The sequence below is a fragment of the Dendrobium catenatum genome, unplaced genomic scaffold, assembly GCF_001605985.2.
Source record: "Dendrobium catenatum unplaced genomic scaffold, ASM160598v2 fragScaff_scaffold_1351, whole genome shotgun sequence".
In the NCBI taxonomy this organism is placed as follows: Eukaryota; Viridiplantae; Streptophyta; class Magnoliopsida; order Asparagales; family Orchidaceae; genus Dendrobium; species Dendrobium catenatum.
Window position 1 is genome coordinate 90,782 of NW_021319813.1, and position 15,636 is coordinate 106,417.

At 37.7% G+C, this 15,636-nt stretch overlaps 2 protein-coding genes across 2 annotated transcripts; both read right to left on the reverse strand.

Moving 5' to 3' along the window:
* Nucleotides 1–2,021: 2,021 nt before the first annotated feature.
* LOC110110699 (ubiquitin-conjugating enzyme E2 4) lies at nt 2,022–6,718 on the reverse strand. The gene is made up of 6 exons (XM_020842296.2): nt 6,530–6,718; nt 6,367–6,446; nt 5,236–5,350; nt 5,102–5,154; nt 4,844–4,972; nt 2,022–2,372 (listed from the first exon to the last, which is right to left on the reverse strand). Exons 1-6 carry the CDS (start codon nt 6,571–6,573, stop codon nt 2,245–2,247), a joined length of 549 nt encoding a protein of 182 aa, XP_020697955.1. The 5' UTR covers nt 6,574–6,718; the 3' UTR covers nt 2,022–2,244.
* A 3,370-nt stretch (nt 6,719–10,088) lies between these two features.
* On the reverse strand, nt 10,089–12,984 carry LOC110110700 (protein PLASTID MOVEMENT IMPAIRED 1-like). The gene is given in 3 exon segments (XM_028699645.1): nt 10,089–10,451; nt 10,454–10,813; nt 11,084–12,984. Coding segments are annotated over 3 exon segments (2,310 nt in total). The 5' UTR covers nt 12,930–12,984; the 3' UTR covers nt 10,089–10,347.
* Between the last annotated feature and the right edge of the window lie 2,652 nt (nt 12,985–15,636).

A 15,636-nucleotide genomic window follows, 5' to 3' on the forward strand; every position in this document is an offset into this window, starting at 1 on the left:
AGTTTGATTAGCTTTTGATGTCTTATTCTTTCTCTCTTTTTTTTTGAACTAAAACCTGCTTTTGGATCAACCTATATTTTCTTGGATGTAAATTTGATTCTGTTATGTTGATATTTGTAATCATTGGTGCTTTTCATAACTGGTGAAGTGCCTGCATATTTGTAGATTTTGATTTTTATACATGAAATGAAAGTGTGCTTTGTGCATATAAGAACTGTTCATCTTCTATTGAGGGGTTAAAACTTGGGCTGGTGGCCTACAGCTCCATGCTATCCTGTAAAGTTGTAATGCAAAAAATGAGTTTCCCACTCTGAGAATTTATTTCTGGTTCAGTATATGTTAAAAGGTTTTACTACTCTTATTTCAAATGCTTCTTTACTGGAGATGATTCTGTTATGTTTCTATTTCCTCGATCAATTGGGCTTAAACCTTACGTGCTCTTAGATTCTTGCATAACTTCATGGAGGAGAGCAGACTAGTACAAAGTTTCTTAGCCTGTATGGTTTACATGAATGTGGCTTATCACGACTTTAATTCACCAAAAGCTTTTTTGGGATACTAAGGATTTGTTTGGTACGGCTTTCTAATTGCTTCTTAAAATAATTTTTTGATATAAAAGTTAAAATTTTTGCAATCGAAAACTATTTTAAGAAGCAGTAAAAAAACCTTCACAAACGAAGTCTAAGTATATATATATGTTTGGAATAGCTATTTAATCATTTTGTTATTTATACTCTAATAATAATTTTTTGTTTGACCATTATTATTTTACGCTTTAAAAAAAAATTATCGTAAAAAGTTGCTCTCTATAATAAGTTTAAAAAATTAATTTCTCCACAACAATATTATAAAGTAGCAAGAAAGTTGTCTCAAATTAAATCTAAGTATACATATCTATAGGGGATTCAGACACCAGGATATCCACACTTACAAGAGATTGTGGAAAAGCTAAGAGAGTTAGGGTTGTAAAAAGAGCTCGGTGGTCATGTTTGATTTTGTTTGGTTTTAGGAGCTCATTTGAACTTAGCATGAAATTATTTTATTGTGTTTCTCTTGATGGCAACACAATTAGATTTGCATCTAAAAATGTGCACATCTCTCTCTTTCTCTTTCTCTCTCCCCCTCTCTCTCTTTCTATATAGAGAGAGAGAAAGAAAGAAAGAAAGAGGAGAGAGAAAGAGTGAAAGAAAGTTAAAGAATGTTTGTATGTTTAATATGTTTGTATGTGAAGCCGTGAAGGCATATAATTGTGTAAATACTCATTCATGCATGTGTATTAAATGAATAAGTATGTATATGAGTGGCAATATTTATATTTGTTTGACTCAATGAGTGGTTTTTTTTTTTTTTAATTACACCCATCTTAATTATTGCAGTTTTTTTTTTTTTTTGAAATTATTATTATTATTATTGAATAGTTGATGTTTTTCACACTCACTCAGAAGAACTTTTATTAGGCCAGGACACTAACTCTACATCCGGACGTCATAAAATGTTGCCACATGCTCTTACTTTTTACCGCGTGGCCCGACGAGCCGACCTGGACCGAAAATCTGTATTGCTATGTTCATGTATTGCTAGGTATTGCTCGGTATTGCTAGGTATTGCTTGGTATTGTTATGTATTGCTTGACAATAACGAGAAATACCGCTCTTCCAAGGCCAATACCGAGCAAAACCTAGCAAAACCGGGGTATTACTCGGTATTGCTAAGTATTCGTCTTGACAGGGTGGTATTTCTCGTTACCGAGCAATACCTAGCAATAGGGCCATAGCATCCATATATAGAAAATATTTTTAATATTGAGATTTTAAATTTTTTAAAATAATGATTAAAATTTGATATTTAGTTTTAATAATATGACACTAACATATTATTATAATCTTTATGAAAAAATAAAGATAACTAATTGATATAGAGTTAAATAAAAAAATTATGAGATTTGATTGACATTTTTTAAGATAAAAATAGGTCTAATCTTGAAAATAATAAAAAAATTAGAGTAGCATGAAAAAAAAGCATCCACAGAATAAATTTTCATGCATTCATGAATGCCAAGATGTACATCCATTCACCAAGAATGATTGTTCTTTGTTCCCAAGTTTCAACCACCAACATGTAAGGATAAACATAACAGAATGTACAGTACTATTTACAAAGATCTGTGCATACAATAAAGCAAATAGCTGGTTTTTCCTTGCAGAAGAATTGGTCAGGTAAATTTGATAAGAGTGCCATCTCCTTTCAGAGATCTGGCTTTCCAACTACTGCTTCATCACTGGAATCATATTCATCATCTGAGAGCTCACCATCACTTGAATCTTCAGGCGGAGCCGCCGCTGAATTCTGCTTGGCATGTTTTTCGCAGTATTCTGTTCAGAAATCCATGAAGAATTGGATGATATAAGCTTTAGAATCATTGAAAGAGAATAAAATGGAAAGAAGATGAACAAACAAAGCACATCAACAACTTCATAAATATTCATGGCTGCATTCTGTTCTTGTTACTGTAAATTTTATTATAATGATGGAATTTATTAAGCATCAAAAAGTGCCACCACTTTGTCTAAGGTTTTGTTTGGGACAGCTTTCTTGCTGGTTCTTAAAGCAACTTTCTAGTATTAAAATTAAAATTTTTGTACTAAAAAATTATTTTAAAAAGCAATAAGAAAATTGTCCCAAATGAACCCTAAATTTGGCTGAGTGATGCATATCCATGGACTCCATCCCTCATGTGTCCAAAGAACTACCTAAGAGCCCATCACTTACCTCCATTAGCATTAGCTTGGGCAATCTCAATTATGTGGAGCATTTAAGGCATGATTATTGAGGCAATATTACCTATTCTCCTCTCATCAATATTGTTGCAATATATTTTTTAGATTTCTCCATGACTCCTCACCAATAGAGCTCTTTCAAATTTCAAAGTCTCAAAGGTCTAAGCATTACGTAACCTTATAAAATCCATAGAATGCTTCAACTTTAAACTTACCAGAGATCTCCTTAAAGAACATTTTGATAGGAAGTGGATGCAATTAGTCTCTACTCTCTATGAGAACGGGTCTGCGGCCGAGTGGTCGACGGAAGAAATTCCCCCATGTCAATCGGGCTCGAATCCCCTAACGATCCTAAAAAAAAAGTATCTGCTCTCCATAGCCATTAACTTCATACATACATAATTAGTTTAATGTCTACGGGTGAAATATCAACATTAGTTTTATCAAAACTGATTGGGGTAACAATTAGGTAAGGCATGATGATGTAAATTTGACTGCAACATCTTTGAAATTACAAGAATCAATATTCAAGGAAGGGGAGAAGCTTAAAGCTAGATTCTTAGATTGTAACAAGGTGATTAGGGTTTTATTAAATGAAAGGTGTCTTAACATTTTTTGGTGATGGATGTGCAATCCAAAGTGGATGCCTATTTAGATATGATTAGAAAAAAATTAAACATAAATACTTGCTTTGCACAATACTTTATTGGGGATGGAAGTTGTTGGGGATGATGAGGAGTAAACACCACAATGACGAAACAAGCAATAAAGTAAAAGCAACGGAAAAGTAAAAGACACCAGTATTTAACGTGAAAAAATCCAAAATAGGGAAAAACCCACGGAGACACAGCACACCAAGAAATCCACTATGGAAATTGGGAGAAATAAGTGCAGATCTCTCCTCTCGCACTCTATTTGCTTCTCTTCTCATATGCACCGTTCTCAATATCTACACACTCAAAACATAATAGAAAGCCAAGTAAAATAACCCCAAGGGATGCAACCCTTTAAAAACTGAGAAAGAAAATTGTTAGTCCATCTCGCAGCAATGTTACTCTAGTTTGAAGCCCTGCGGCACTAGAACCTCTGTCTTGATCCGCTGCAGTGTTGTATCTATGCTGTTGCAGCGCTTTGCTTTGTCTTTCAGTACCAGGGCACTCGGAAACACAATGCTGGGGGGCTTAGGTACGTAGAGCTGAGGCATTGTACGAAAAAAAAATGGGTGCAAAGCACCCGAACCCAAGCAGGGAGGGTAAACCCAAACTTAAGGTCCCAGGCAACAAAACAATCCAATTGATCAACACAATCACAATCCACACATAATAAGCAAAACAATATGATGGAACAAAAAAAGAAAATAAAAGCATCAAAAAAGTAGAAGACATCAGGGCTTAACGTGGAAAATCCCAAAATAGGAAAAAAATCATGAAACCACACCACACCAAGAAATCCACTATGAAAATAGGGATAAATAAGTACATATCTCTTATCTCTCTTGCTCTCTCTTTGCTTCTATTCTCTCTTAGTCCGTTCTAACACTCAAAACACAAAAGAAAGTCAAGTTAATAACACCAAAGGGATACCACCCTTTAGAAAAACGAGAAAGAAAATTGTTCAATCCGCCTCACAGGCGCTACAATGCCAGTTTGGAACACTACGGGGCTCAGACCTCTGTCATCATGATGATGTGGTATTTAAACCCGTAGTGTTGTGGTACTACATAGCATTGCGGTGCTAAATCTAGAGCATTGTGGCATTTTGCTCTCTGTCGTTTTAACTCTTCAACACCGGGGAGCTCGGAAATGCAGCGCTGGGGCGCTACTGACGTCCAAGGCAACACTACAATCCGATGATCGATGCAATAAGATTCCACACATAACTAACATGCTTGATGTTTAATGAACTCTCATTTCAACATTTGCTTGAGCATGTTCAAATCAAAAAAGAGTTGCAGCTCAATTATCATAAACAGCCAAACTCAAGAGTTTCCACTTAGTAAAAGCAAACTCAAAATAAAATTATGAAAAGCAGGATGCACATAAAAGAAAACTTTCCAATATGCCAACCTTTAACTCTTTGTTCATAGGCAGCCTTATCCCTCATCATTAATGCTGCCGCCTCTCCATTCAACGGATCTGAAGGATTTGGATACAAGAGAAGCTGTGGAAGGAAAACTTCAAATACATTCACAAGATCTGCAGACGAGAAAAGAACATTAAGGACAACTGTTCCATTTAAATATCCAAAACATATCAACATATTGATTTTGTGTACGAATCTATATGCTATCCAATATTCCAATCCAAGTGAATCATGAAATTTACCAAACATAGGGCTCCAAGTCTGGTTAATGACATCCAAACAAATAGATCCAGACCTGAAATTACATCAGAAATGCTATAAGAAGCTCGAAAAGTATCATTAACTGCATCAACTAATGGAGAAAAAAACAGCATACGTCTCATCCACGTTTGGATGATAAATCTTATTTACAAAACCAATTGAGGGAGATTTGTAGGGATAAGCATCAGGAAGCTCCACCCTAATCCTCCACACTCCACCTTGATACAGACCTGCAGCATCAGTAACATTACTCAAACTGAAGGTGAAAACCATAACCACTATTTAGTAAATCCTGTAAATCAAAATTTAACTAATCTTGAGAGGATTAAAACCTGCAAACTGTTTAGCATGACAGTTACTAAATTTTGTTAAATCCTGATAAACTATTTGGCATGTTCTTTGAAGATTTAATATTTACGTGAGAGAGAAATTGTTAGAGCATCTCCAACCAAAAATCCCATTTTTTACTCCAAAATGCAGTGAAACTCAAAAATGCCGTGATTCATCTCCAATCGAACTCCATTTTGCGCGCTTCTGCGAAGGTAACCGTCTTTCTCCTCTTTCGCGCGTTTTTTCGATAAATCCGGTTGAGGCAAAAAAATCGCGTAGGTGATTAGTGCAACTCCAATATTGGAGTCGCAATGTTCACCTGCAAGCAAATAGTGGAAGATTTGGCATTCGGTAGACAGTTCGGCATTTGGTTAGAGATGCTCAATTCGTTAAATGGAGTGAATGTTGGGATTTAACGAATCATAGATTTAAGCAATAACTACAGGATTTCAAATCCCAATTTTCTGCTTGGCAGGATTTAAGCTAAATCTTGCTTAAATCTGGCATAAAATAGTATACCAAACAGCCCCAATAAAAAATGCCATATCGTCAAATCACCCACTTAATTCAACACATCCATGACTAGGCGTCCAGCCGATATTAGTCCACGTCGATCACTAGAAATAAAATAGAAAGAACAGCTCAGCCGCAGAAGCTCCTTTGATTTTTTAACAAGGAGAAAAGGAAATAGCTCTAACTTCTAATTCCATAAAAATAGATCATCATCTTTAACCATAGATACTCCTCCAAATGGTCAAAGTAAGATCAAAAATCAAATTTTGAACGCCTACATCCAATTATTTTCTACAAAATCCAACAAGATTACAATCACTCCGCCCAAAAATTTTCCCATCTAAGCTTTATTTGTATGAGCAAATCAAAGATAAAATACAGAAGGTGGAGCAGAAGCATTTACTCTCTTTAGGCCCATGAAAATCCACAAAAAACTCGTTCATCCCATCGTTTACCATCTCCACCTTATGATCACTCATCATTCTAACAAAAATAAGAACCAGTCAGAACTAAGACAAAAAGTAGAAAGAAATCAAGAGAAAGACAGAGAAGTTTCAGATTATCACAGCTTCATCAAATCCATCTCTCGGCGCTTGCTTGGAGAAGACATCTCTCCTTCAAGGTTTGATGAAGAGCTACAGAGAAACAGAGCTGGATTACTGAGAAAGAAATTGAAGAGAGAAAAGCTCAGTTTCCTCTCTAATGGAGCAGGAGAGACGCTGACACAGGAGTAGGTACTGCCTTACAGGACAAACTCTTTTATGGAATGAAATCAAAATTTCTAAAATCACATTAATTAACTATATATTAATACCATCAAAGTAACTTCTCGTGCCAAATATATTAAGTATAGAATTATGATCGTTGATTTTGATTGAAAATAATGTTTATTTAAAATTAGATTATAAATTAATTATTTTTTTTGGTCTTTTAAGTATGATTATTGGTTAATCATGATTTAAAAATAATTAAAATTTTGTTTTTAAATAATTGGATGGATTTAGATTCGCTTTTACCTAACTATAATGATTAGTGTAAGAGTTACGTTTAATGGAAAAAGATTAGATCATTAAAAATAATCAAAATGTCCCAAAAAGAAATAAAAAAAATTAATTTTGATCTCATTTAAATTAGGATATTCTCACCCAAAATTTGATGGCTTGCGTGAGGAGAAAAGGAAGGCAAGCAAGAGAAACAATTAGACAAGTTGAGCACATTTAAAGAATATGTGTTGTATGAATATACGTTTTGTATATATTACTTATCGTGCTCAATAATCTCTCCAACTATGGAGCGATTTAGATGACTTGTTCAAGGAACCTATACGGTTTCAATGGGAAGCTACTTCCAACTTAATAACACTAGAGTTTAAAATAATAATGAAATCAAATAAATTTGATCTATAGATAATACATCATCAAAAATTGCTTTGACCATGCATGAGTCGAGCAGTTGAACTCCGATTTTAGCAAATTTATAGTCAAACTAAATGTCTCGAAGAGACTAACCAGACGACACCAAAATTGGTCAAATCTGCTAAATGTCTCGAAGAGACGAACCAAACGACACCAAAATTGGCCGAAGCTTATTTAGAATGTTCAAAGCTTAAATTGGATGACCAATGATATTCAAATATGACATGCTTATAATCGAATCGAGCAGCTCGACGAAACGAACCCAACGAGCTCAGGATCATTGAATTCTGGCATCATTAAGGCACCTAAACACTTGAAAAATGCTCTGTGATCGGAGGAATATATATGGGCCGAATGATGGAGCACTCCAATCTTGCCTCAGACCTTCTCTATATTTACAGGGTATGCCCCATGAAAATCTATAAATAGACCTCTACTTTCTACATGAAGGGAGGACCTTTGGTCATATATTGGAGAGAGCTCTAAGGCTTTAAGAGCTCCAACATCACCGCAGGAGAACCCCTATCGACGGTCGTCGAACCACCATCCAACCATGGATCATTGCTGGACTTTCGTCCATCTGTTGTCAGACCACCATCCGGCCACTGACCAATACCAGACTTCCACCCGGCTGCAAAACTCCACCGGACTTCAACCCAACCATCGTCGAACCACCGCTCTGCCGCTGAACATCGTTGGACTTCCACCCCATAATCGACCGTCGCTAGACTTCCGCCCAACCATCATCGGACCACCTCCCATGGACTTCCACCTAGTTGCCAACCATCGTCGAACCACCACCTAGCCACCAATCGCCATCAGAGTTCCACCCGGCTGCCAACCTCCATCACCAGATTATCGACATACCACCATCTGGTCGCCGATTTTTGCTGGACTTCCACTTGGCTATAGACCGCCGCCTGACTTGCACCCGACCATTGTCGGACCACCGCCAGACTTCTGCCTGATTATCGTTGGACTACTAACAAGCTGCTGACCGCTACCGGGCTACCACCTGGCGTTTGACTGCTGCCATAATCCTGCCTAACAGTCGTCGGACCACATTCGCGCGCCGACTACAATCCCTTTTGCTATGTCGTCTACCAACTAAGGTCCCTTCGACCATTGTCGCTCATCGATTATGCTCAGTTCGACCTCCATTGCCCACTGACTACGGTCCCCATCGTTGGCCCCCGACTACAGTCCCTTCAACCAACATAAATCGATGACTATGATCTCTCCGACCTCTATCACCTGCTGACTTCGATCCTTCTAATCATCATTGCTCCCTGACTACAGTCCCTCTGACCTACGTCGTCCCCCGACTAAGGCTCTACAACCCCTTCCTCTTGCCAACCAAATGAACGTGCTAACTTTCAAATAAGAATGGCTCTCTTATTATTAGATTCTTGCAAACACCACCATATAATGTGCTTTATATTATGCATATTTATTACATCATATTAAGGCCTTTACTCCGTGGAAGGACCTCATTTGTAATCAACAATAAACACTACTGAAATCATTTTAACTAGATCAGACCCTGTGATTTTTTACCTTTTCAAAATTTTCCACATAAAAATAATGGTATCACTTATGACTCGCATCCCTCTCACTTTATTTGTATGTGTGTTGAATCTTTGTTCAAAGCTAAGACATTAAGCTCTTTATCTCTCTATCGTCGTGAATATTCTAGTCCGGAACAATAGAATTGAGCAAGATTAATATATAATTAGTAATATTTTATGTTAACATTGTTAAATTAAAGAGCTTAATTTTTAACATATATGCTTCATTTAGGACAACTTTCATAATGCTTTGTAAAGCTATGGTAGAGAAAGTAACCTTTTATAATTGTTATGAAACATAATTTTTTAGTATAGAATTTTTTTAGAAGTAACAAAAAAACAGTGGTCAAATAAAAATTATAGTTGTGATCTAAAAAATAAAGCAATAAGAAAGTTGTTAAAAAATAAATCACAATGAGAGACCTTTAAGATTTTTTCATTGATTATTTTTCTTTGGCTATTTTTTTCTAAATATATATATATATATAATAACATCAAATTTTTATCTCACTATGTGGATAAAAATACAGCACAGTCTTTGCTAAGTATGAAGCCCTCGATGAGAGTGTTATTAGGAGGATAAGTACATATAAGAGTTTAAGTCTTAGATGCATAAAAGTAGTCTCATCTTGGGAATATTTTAGTTACTTTTTAAATAGTTGAATGATTAAAATGATTCTTTAATATAGTTGAAGATTATTTTGATCTTTTATAAAATGTCAATGAATTATTTTGATCCATTTCTTATTTTACCATCTCTAAAGCCATTTAGAAGCATAAGCTCCCGGCGAAACGTTAGTCACACTCACTCTTATTAGTAGTAGATGAACCTCATGTGCTTGTAAATGGTAAAATTATTCTGTGCGGATGACAAGGACGCCGTCTGGAGGCGAATCAGAACATGCTATGTTACCTTTTTGTTGTGTACTGCGGCTGCGTACCAAGTGACGTGCTGCACAAAATTCTCCTCCGGACGGTCTGGTTTCCGCACAAAATAATTTCTCGTGTAAATGAGCCAAAAAAATGGATAAGATGGGGCCTTGTTTGGCTGATTCATAAACTACCTACCCTTCATTAACAAACCAAAAATATTACTCAAATTTGTCTCATCTGCTATTGAGTCAAACAGGAACAACAAGGCAAGCCAATGAACATTCTTTCATCACATTTTTATTGATAGCTCTAGTTTCATAAAATAAGAGGTTGTGATCAACTTAATATTACTTAAAACAGGCAAAACATATGCAGTCCACAATTGTAAAAGCTAATTATCTGACTCCATGTTGAAACAAAATCACAAACGATATCAAAATATATTACATCCATCACAGTACTAAAAGCTAAGCTTATCTTTTGCACACTAATAAAACAGATTATATATAAGCATAATCACCTCACACTCTACTGCTTAACCAGCTTTACATCAGGATTTCTCATTGGCCCCAGCCACATATCCTCCATTACTCTTGATGATAAGCTCCATAACAGATCCTGCTGCAACTTGATTTAATAGGCTTACTCTTCTTTCCCAGCTTCCCCAACCCATTGGCCACCAGCCATTGAGTTGCAGTTAACCTGCTCTTCTCCCCATCCCAAGTAATCCTCTTCCCTCCAGACCTCACCTTCAAGCCTCCTACATGGATGCTAATCACTTTATATCTTGTTTCTTCGTCATCTTCTGTATCTTCATTTGGTCTGATGGCTTGTATTAGAGCAATAACTGGAGCACCAACAGCCTCATATTGTCTTGCAGGATCTCTCAACTGAATGATCGCTAGTAGTGTTAGTCTCTGATATTCGTCAGAAGTTTTCTCATCTTCATCAATGGAAATGGCTGAATCCAATATTTGTTGGGGATTATCTGTTCCTGCAAGTAGAGGCAGCAAAAAAAAAAACAACTTAAAAAGGAAAACTAAACCCAACAAAGAAAAAAACATTCTGTTTCTAAAATTGCACAAAAGGATCTGTTTGGTTTGACTTAATTTGTAGTTTTTTTGTAAACCAAGAAAAGTCGAATCGTACTTGAAAGACTTTATGTTTGATTAATAGCTTATAAAGCTAAACCAACCAGAATAAAAAATAAAAAAATCCTAGCTGAATCTGTCTTGGAAACAAATGAAATGGTGCCCACCCTTACCTGAAAGTGGCAATACATCATAAGTAGCTTCCTCCTCAGCCATATCTGCTTGGACCTTAAGAGCTTCAAGCGCCATTTCCTGTATCCTCTGAATTGAGAAGGCTAGAATCTCCTCAAGCAATATTGAATTCTCTTTAATGCTCCAGTTCTCATTCAAGCTCCTTCCTTTCATGTCTTCGCTCATTGCTGAAATCATTCTCTTGACTGCACCAATTGACTTTGCTGCGCTAGAGCTTCCGCCTTCCTTGTTCCTTCCACTTATAATGGCAGATGCAATACCTTCAAAAGCTATTTGCTCAGCGGTTTTACCCAGCAACTCATCCATGGCTGCCATTAAGATCAGTTTGGAGCACAGCTCTTCAAGACCCACGGCAGCCAACCTCTGGAAAACTTCCAATCCACTGGAAAGCCTTGGGTCTCGGAGGACGAAAGCCTTTGAGATTTGCAGTACAAGTTTTGGTGTCTCTTTTCTAGTTATTAATTGGTTGAATGGATTCATTGATGCCATGAAACCTCCATCCTTTGTCTGAATTACAGGACCCAAACCATTGCCAAGATCAGGAAGTAGAACCTTTGTCTCTTGATTTTCATCTTTTTCAGGTATCTTTCCAACCTCCAGCTGCTTGTTGTTAGCTTTTTCATCAAGCATTTGAAGGAACTCTCTTGTCACAGTCTCCTCACTGTCATCAAGCTTGTTCTTCTCATCTTTTTCTTCCGTGCTCGTCGTAATGATCAAATTCTTGCTCATCATAGACTCGAGATCCTTAATGTCATTAGCAATTGAATCAAGCTCCATCAACCGAAATTGCTTCTCGGCTCGGTTATGAACTACTTCCTTCACAACTTCACCTGTTGGTGACCTTTTTTCTGCTTCATTATCGTCTACTGCTCCAACCCATAGCTCGGTTCCCTTGTCAACTATCTGAAACTCTGGAAAATCAAAATTTTCGACATCCGCTTGCTCGAAAATGGACATTTTATTTACCCTAGAGTCCAGAGTTGAGATACTGAATGAGTTCATGGACTTCCTTATGGCTCTTCCAGAAGAAAAACTCAGCAATCCTTTATTTTTCAACCTTTCCGTCTCAGTCACCCTGTTATAAATTCCAACTCCTCCATCATCCATGATCTGAAAACCTACTCTGAGAGCCAATTTACCTCCCTCTGCCTTCCCCGTAAGCTCGACCGCCGCATCCCACTTCCGAATTCTGGCTCCCTCTAAGCTCCCCTCTATGGACTCCCTGATGAGTTGGCTCAGGTCGACAATGGTCCTTCCAAGCTCAAGCTCCGCCACATCAACGGCGACAACCGAAATTAGGAACGGGCGGGCCTCGAGCTTGATCGGCTTCCTCGTGGCCGCGCCACCACTGCAATGAACATTGCATTGTATGAAGAGGGTCTCCTCAAACTCAGCACAACCTTGAAGAACTCGGCTGGGCATAGCGCGCACCGCTCCATCCCTCGATTCTCTCTTTCGAATACCAACGGAGAGGCGGAGCCCATTCATGGATTCCGGGAGGTTGCGAATGTCGAGGACCTCAACCACGAAAAGGCAGCTGATTCGCCGCATTCCAATATGGGTTAACATCCGAATCGGCTTCCAGTTCCTGATGCCTCTCTTCTGCTCTGCAGATAGAGAGGCTTGACTGTTTTGAAGAACTTGTGGATTCTGCCATTGGGAAAGAGAAATACAGCTGGCCGGATCGACAGAGAGATTCGAGGTTGGGAGGGTAAGAGAATTAGTGCGTCGGCGAGCAATGGGCAGTTGGGAGAGGGACTGGTTCATGGCTTCCAAATCATGGAGGAGCTCTGAGCCGGAGCTTCTTGTGACGGAGTTCGAAGCCATGGTTGAAGGTAAGTTAAGTTCCTGAACAAGTTACTGGTGGTTTTAATGGTGTTGGTGGGTGAAGAGTGTGCGCGTTTTATGGATCAGAAGCAGCCGCTTAGCTATTCAGATAACAACAAATTTTCTGGTGGGAGGAAAGGTCAAAACGTAGGCTTGTTTTTTTCCAACGGTGCATTTGTTGCCAACCGCGTGTTCTTACTTTGTTTAAAAGAGTACACCAACGGTCGGCAAAATGATTTTTACTGAATAATATGATTTATTCTTTAAAAAAAAAAGAATACTATGTTTTATTTACAGTTTTATTTTTAAAAAAAAATTCATTGATTATTAATATTTTACATTTTCTTAGATGAGCACTCATAATAAATCACTATTATTCATTTGTTTAAATAAGATTTTAATTATTTATAAAATACTTAATAAATGAATTAATATATATATTGTTGCGTTCAGGAGTATTCGAGGCGGTAGAGAAATATAAAGTTTATCGTCTTAGCGTTGAATGAAAATCTGGCACGCAATCAGATAAAAAGAGAGGGCCTATTTCACATGAGACACCAATGTTTTTACCCTGAAAAAGAGGAAAAAACCATCGGGGCCTAGCCCAGTTTGAATGAATCCACTAGTACTGTAGTTGATTACAAATGAGGTCCTTCCTTGGGGGATGGCCTTAGCTTGATGTACATCTTATGGAGTACATTACATAATGTTAATACAAAGAGTCATATGTTTTTACCCTGAAAAGGGGGAAAAACCACCGGGGCCTAGCCCAGTTTGAATGAATCCACTAGTACTGTAGTTGATTACAAATGAGGTCCTTCCTTGGGGGATGGCCTTAGCTTGATGTACATCTTATGGAGTACATTACATAATGTTAATACAAAGAGTCATTGTTTGACATGTTCGTTTGGTCGGAAGGATCGTAGTCGGCGGGCGACGGAGGTCGAAAGGCTTGTAGTCGGTGGGCGACGTAAGTAAGGAGGACCGTAGTTGACGGGCGACAGAGGTCAGAAGGCTTGTAGTCGGAGGGTGACGTAAGTAAGGAGGACCGTAGTCGGTGGGAGACGTAAGTAAGGAGGACCGTAGTCGGCTGGCGACGGAGGTCAGAAGGACTGTGTCTGACGATGAAGGTCAAAAGGATGGCATCGGGTAGAAACTTGGCGAATAGTGAAGATCCAACGTCATGTAGAAGTCCGACGTCTGTGGTAGAGGAGAACGTACTCCGGCTTCACTTGGGCGGAGTTTCGGCGTCAGGAGGGAACTCTATTGTTAATTGGGAAGAATTTCAGCATCACGTGGAAGTTGGGCAGAATTAAGGCGTTTTTCTGAATGTCCGGCATAATCCCAGCGTATTCATGCGGCGGGAAGAGCTCCGACAGTGGTCGAGGAGGAGATGAATCTCCCTTTCCCCTTTCTCTTCTTCTTCCCTTCTTCTTCTCTCTCTTCACATCCCCCCTCTTGTGAAGAATGAGGGCTCTATTTATAGTTTTTCTGGAGTGGCATGGATTGTAAATAGGCGTGAGATCAGGGGCGAATTGAATATATGACATGAGATATTGATATAAATTGAGCAATATAATATTTTTCTAATATTAATTTGCTTGAAAATTTTATCCGAAACATAGCTATTTTTTATATAAATAATTACTTATTAGATAGTTCCTTAGATTGCCAATTGGTCAACCCTATGGTTCAATGAATCATAGGAGAAGGATTAAGGTTTCGTTTGTGACGGTTTTCTTACTGCTTCTTAATGCAGTTTTTTAGTACAAAATTTTTAATTTTTGTACTAGAAAATCTCTTTAAGAAGCAGTAAGAAAGCCGTCCCAAACGAAGCCTAAGCCTGTCCAAAATATTGGATAATAATCTGTTACGCTTAAGTTAGCGATCCAATTGGCATGTTTGTCATGGCCCAAAGATTGTTAGGGGTAGCCAATGGTTTAAGTGGGAGCATAGGTGGGACCACTTAGGTGCATACAATGAGCCATATAACAATTGAGCGCAAATTGATGGATTAAGTCCATATTGAGGCTAGCCTTGTATAGAGCATGGCTTAATTGTCAAGCTAGGGCTTATAGAGGCTAACTTAAGGGAATATTTGGCATTACTAGGTGAAAAAGTTCAATTCCATAACTCAACTAAGCTAATTTTATTAGCGCTAGAGTTAATTTGGTTTAACCCAATAAAAGTAGTATAGGAGTTATTTGATTGCCTGAAAAAAGGAATGTAATGTAAAATCAATACTTTGGAGTTATTTAGATGATTGTAAAAAGAATGCATGTGATTATTTTTTCTTTGTTTGATTTGAAGTAATGCAATGTAAAGTGAAAAAAGTAATAGTCAATGGCGGCATTGATGGCCGATGGCTAATAGTGGGCAGCCAACAGAGGTGGTGGCCGATGGTGGCCGGTGGCGATAATAGTCAGTTGCGGCCAACGATGGAGGTCCGTAGCAGCCAAAAGTGGGGGTAGTGGTCAATAGCGGTCGGTGACAATTGCAATGAATTTCCAATGTGTTTGAATTTTCTCAAATTAAAATAATTTCAAATACACAAAATATGAACTAGATAATATATTCCAAATACATCAAAGTTTTACACTATGTTTATTTTACTTCAAAACAAATGTCAATATTATGAAAATCTCTATATTCAAAATCCTTTACACTCCTCTTACAGGCAATCAAACAAGCCTTTAGAGAGAAGAGA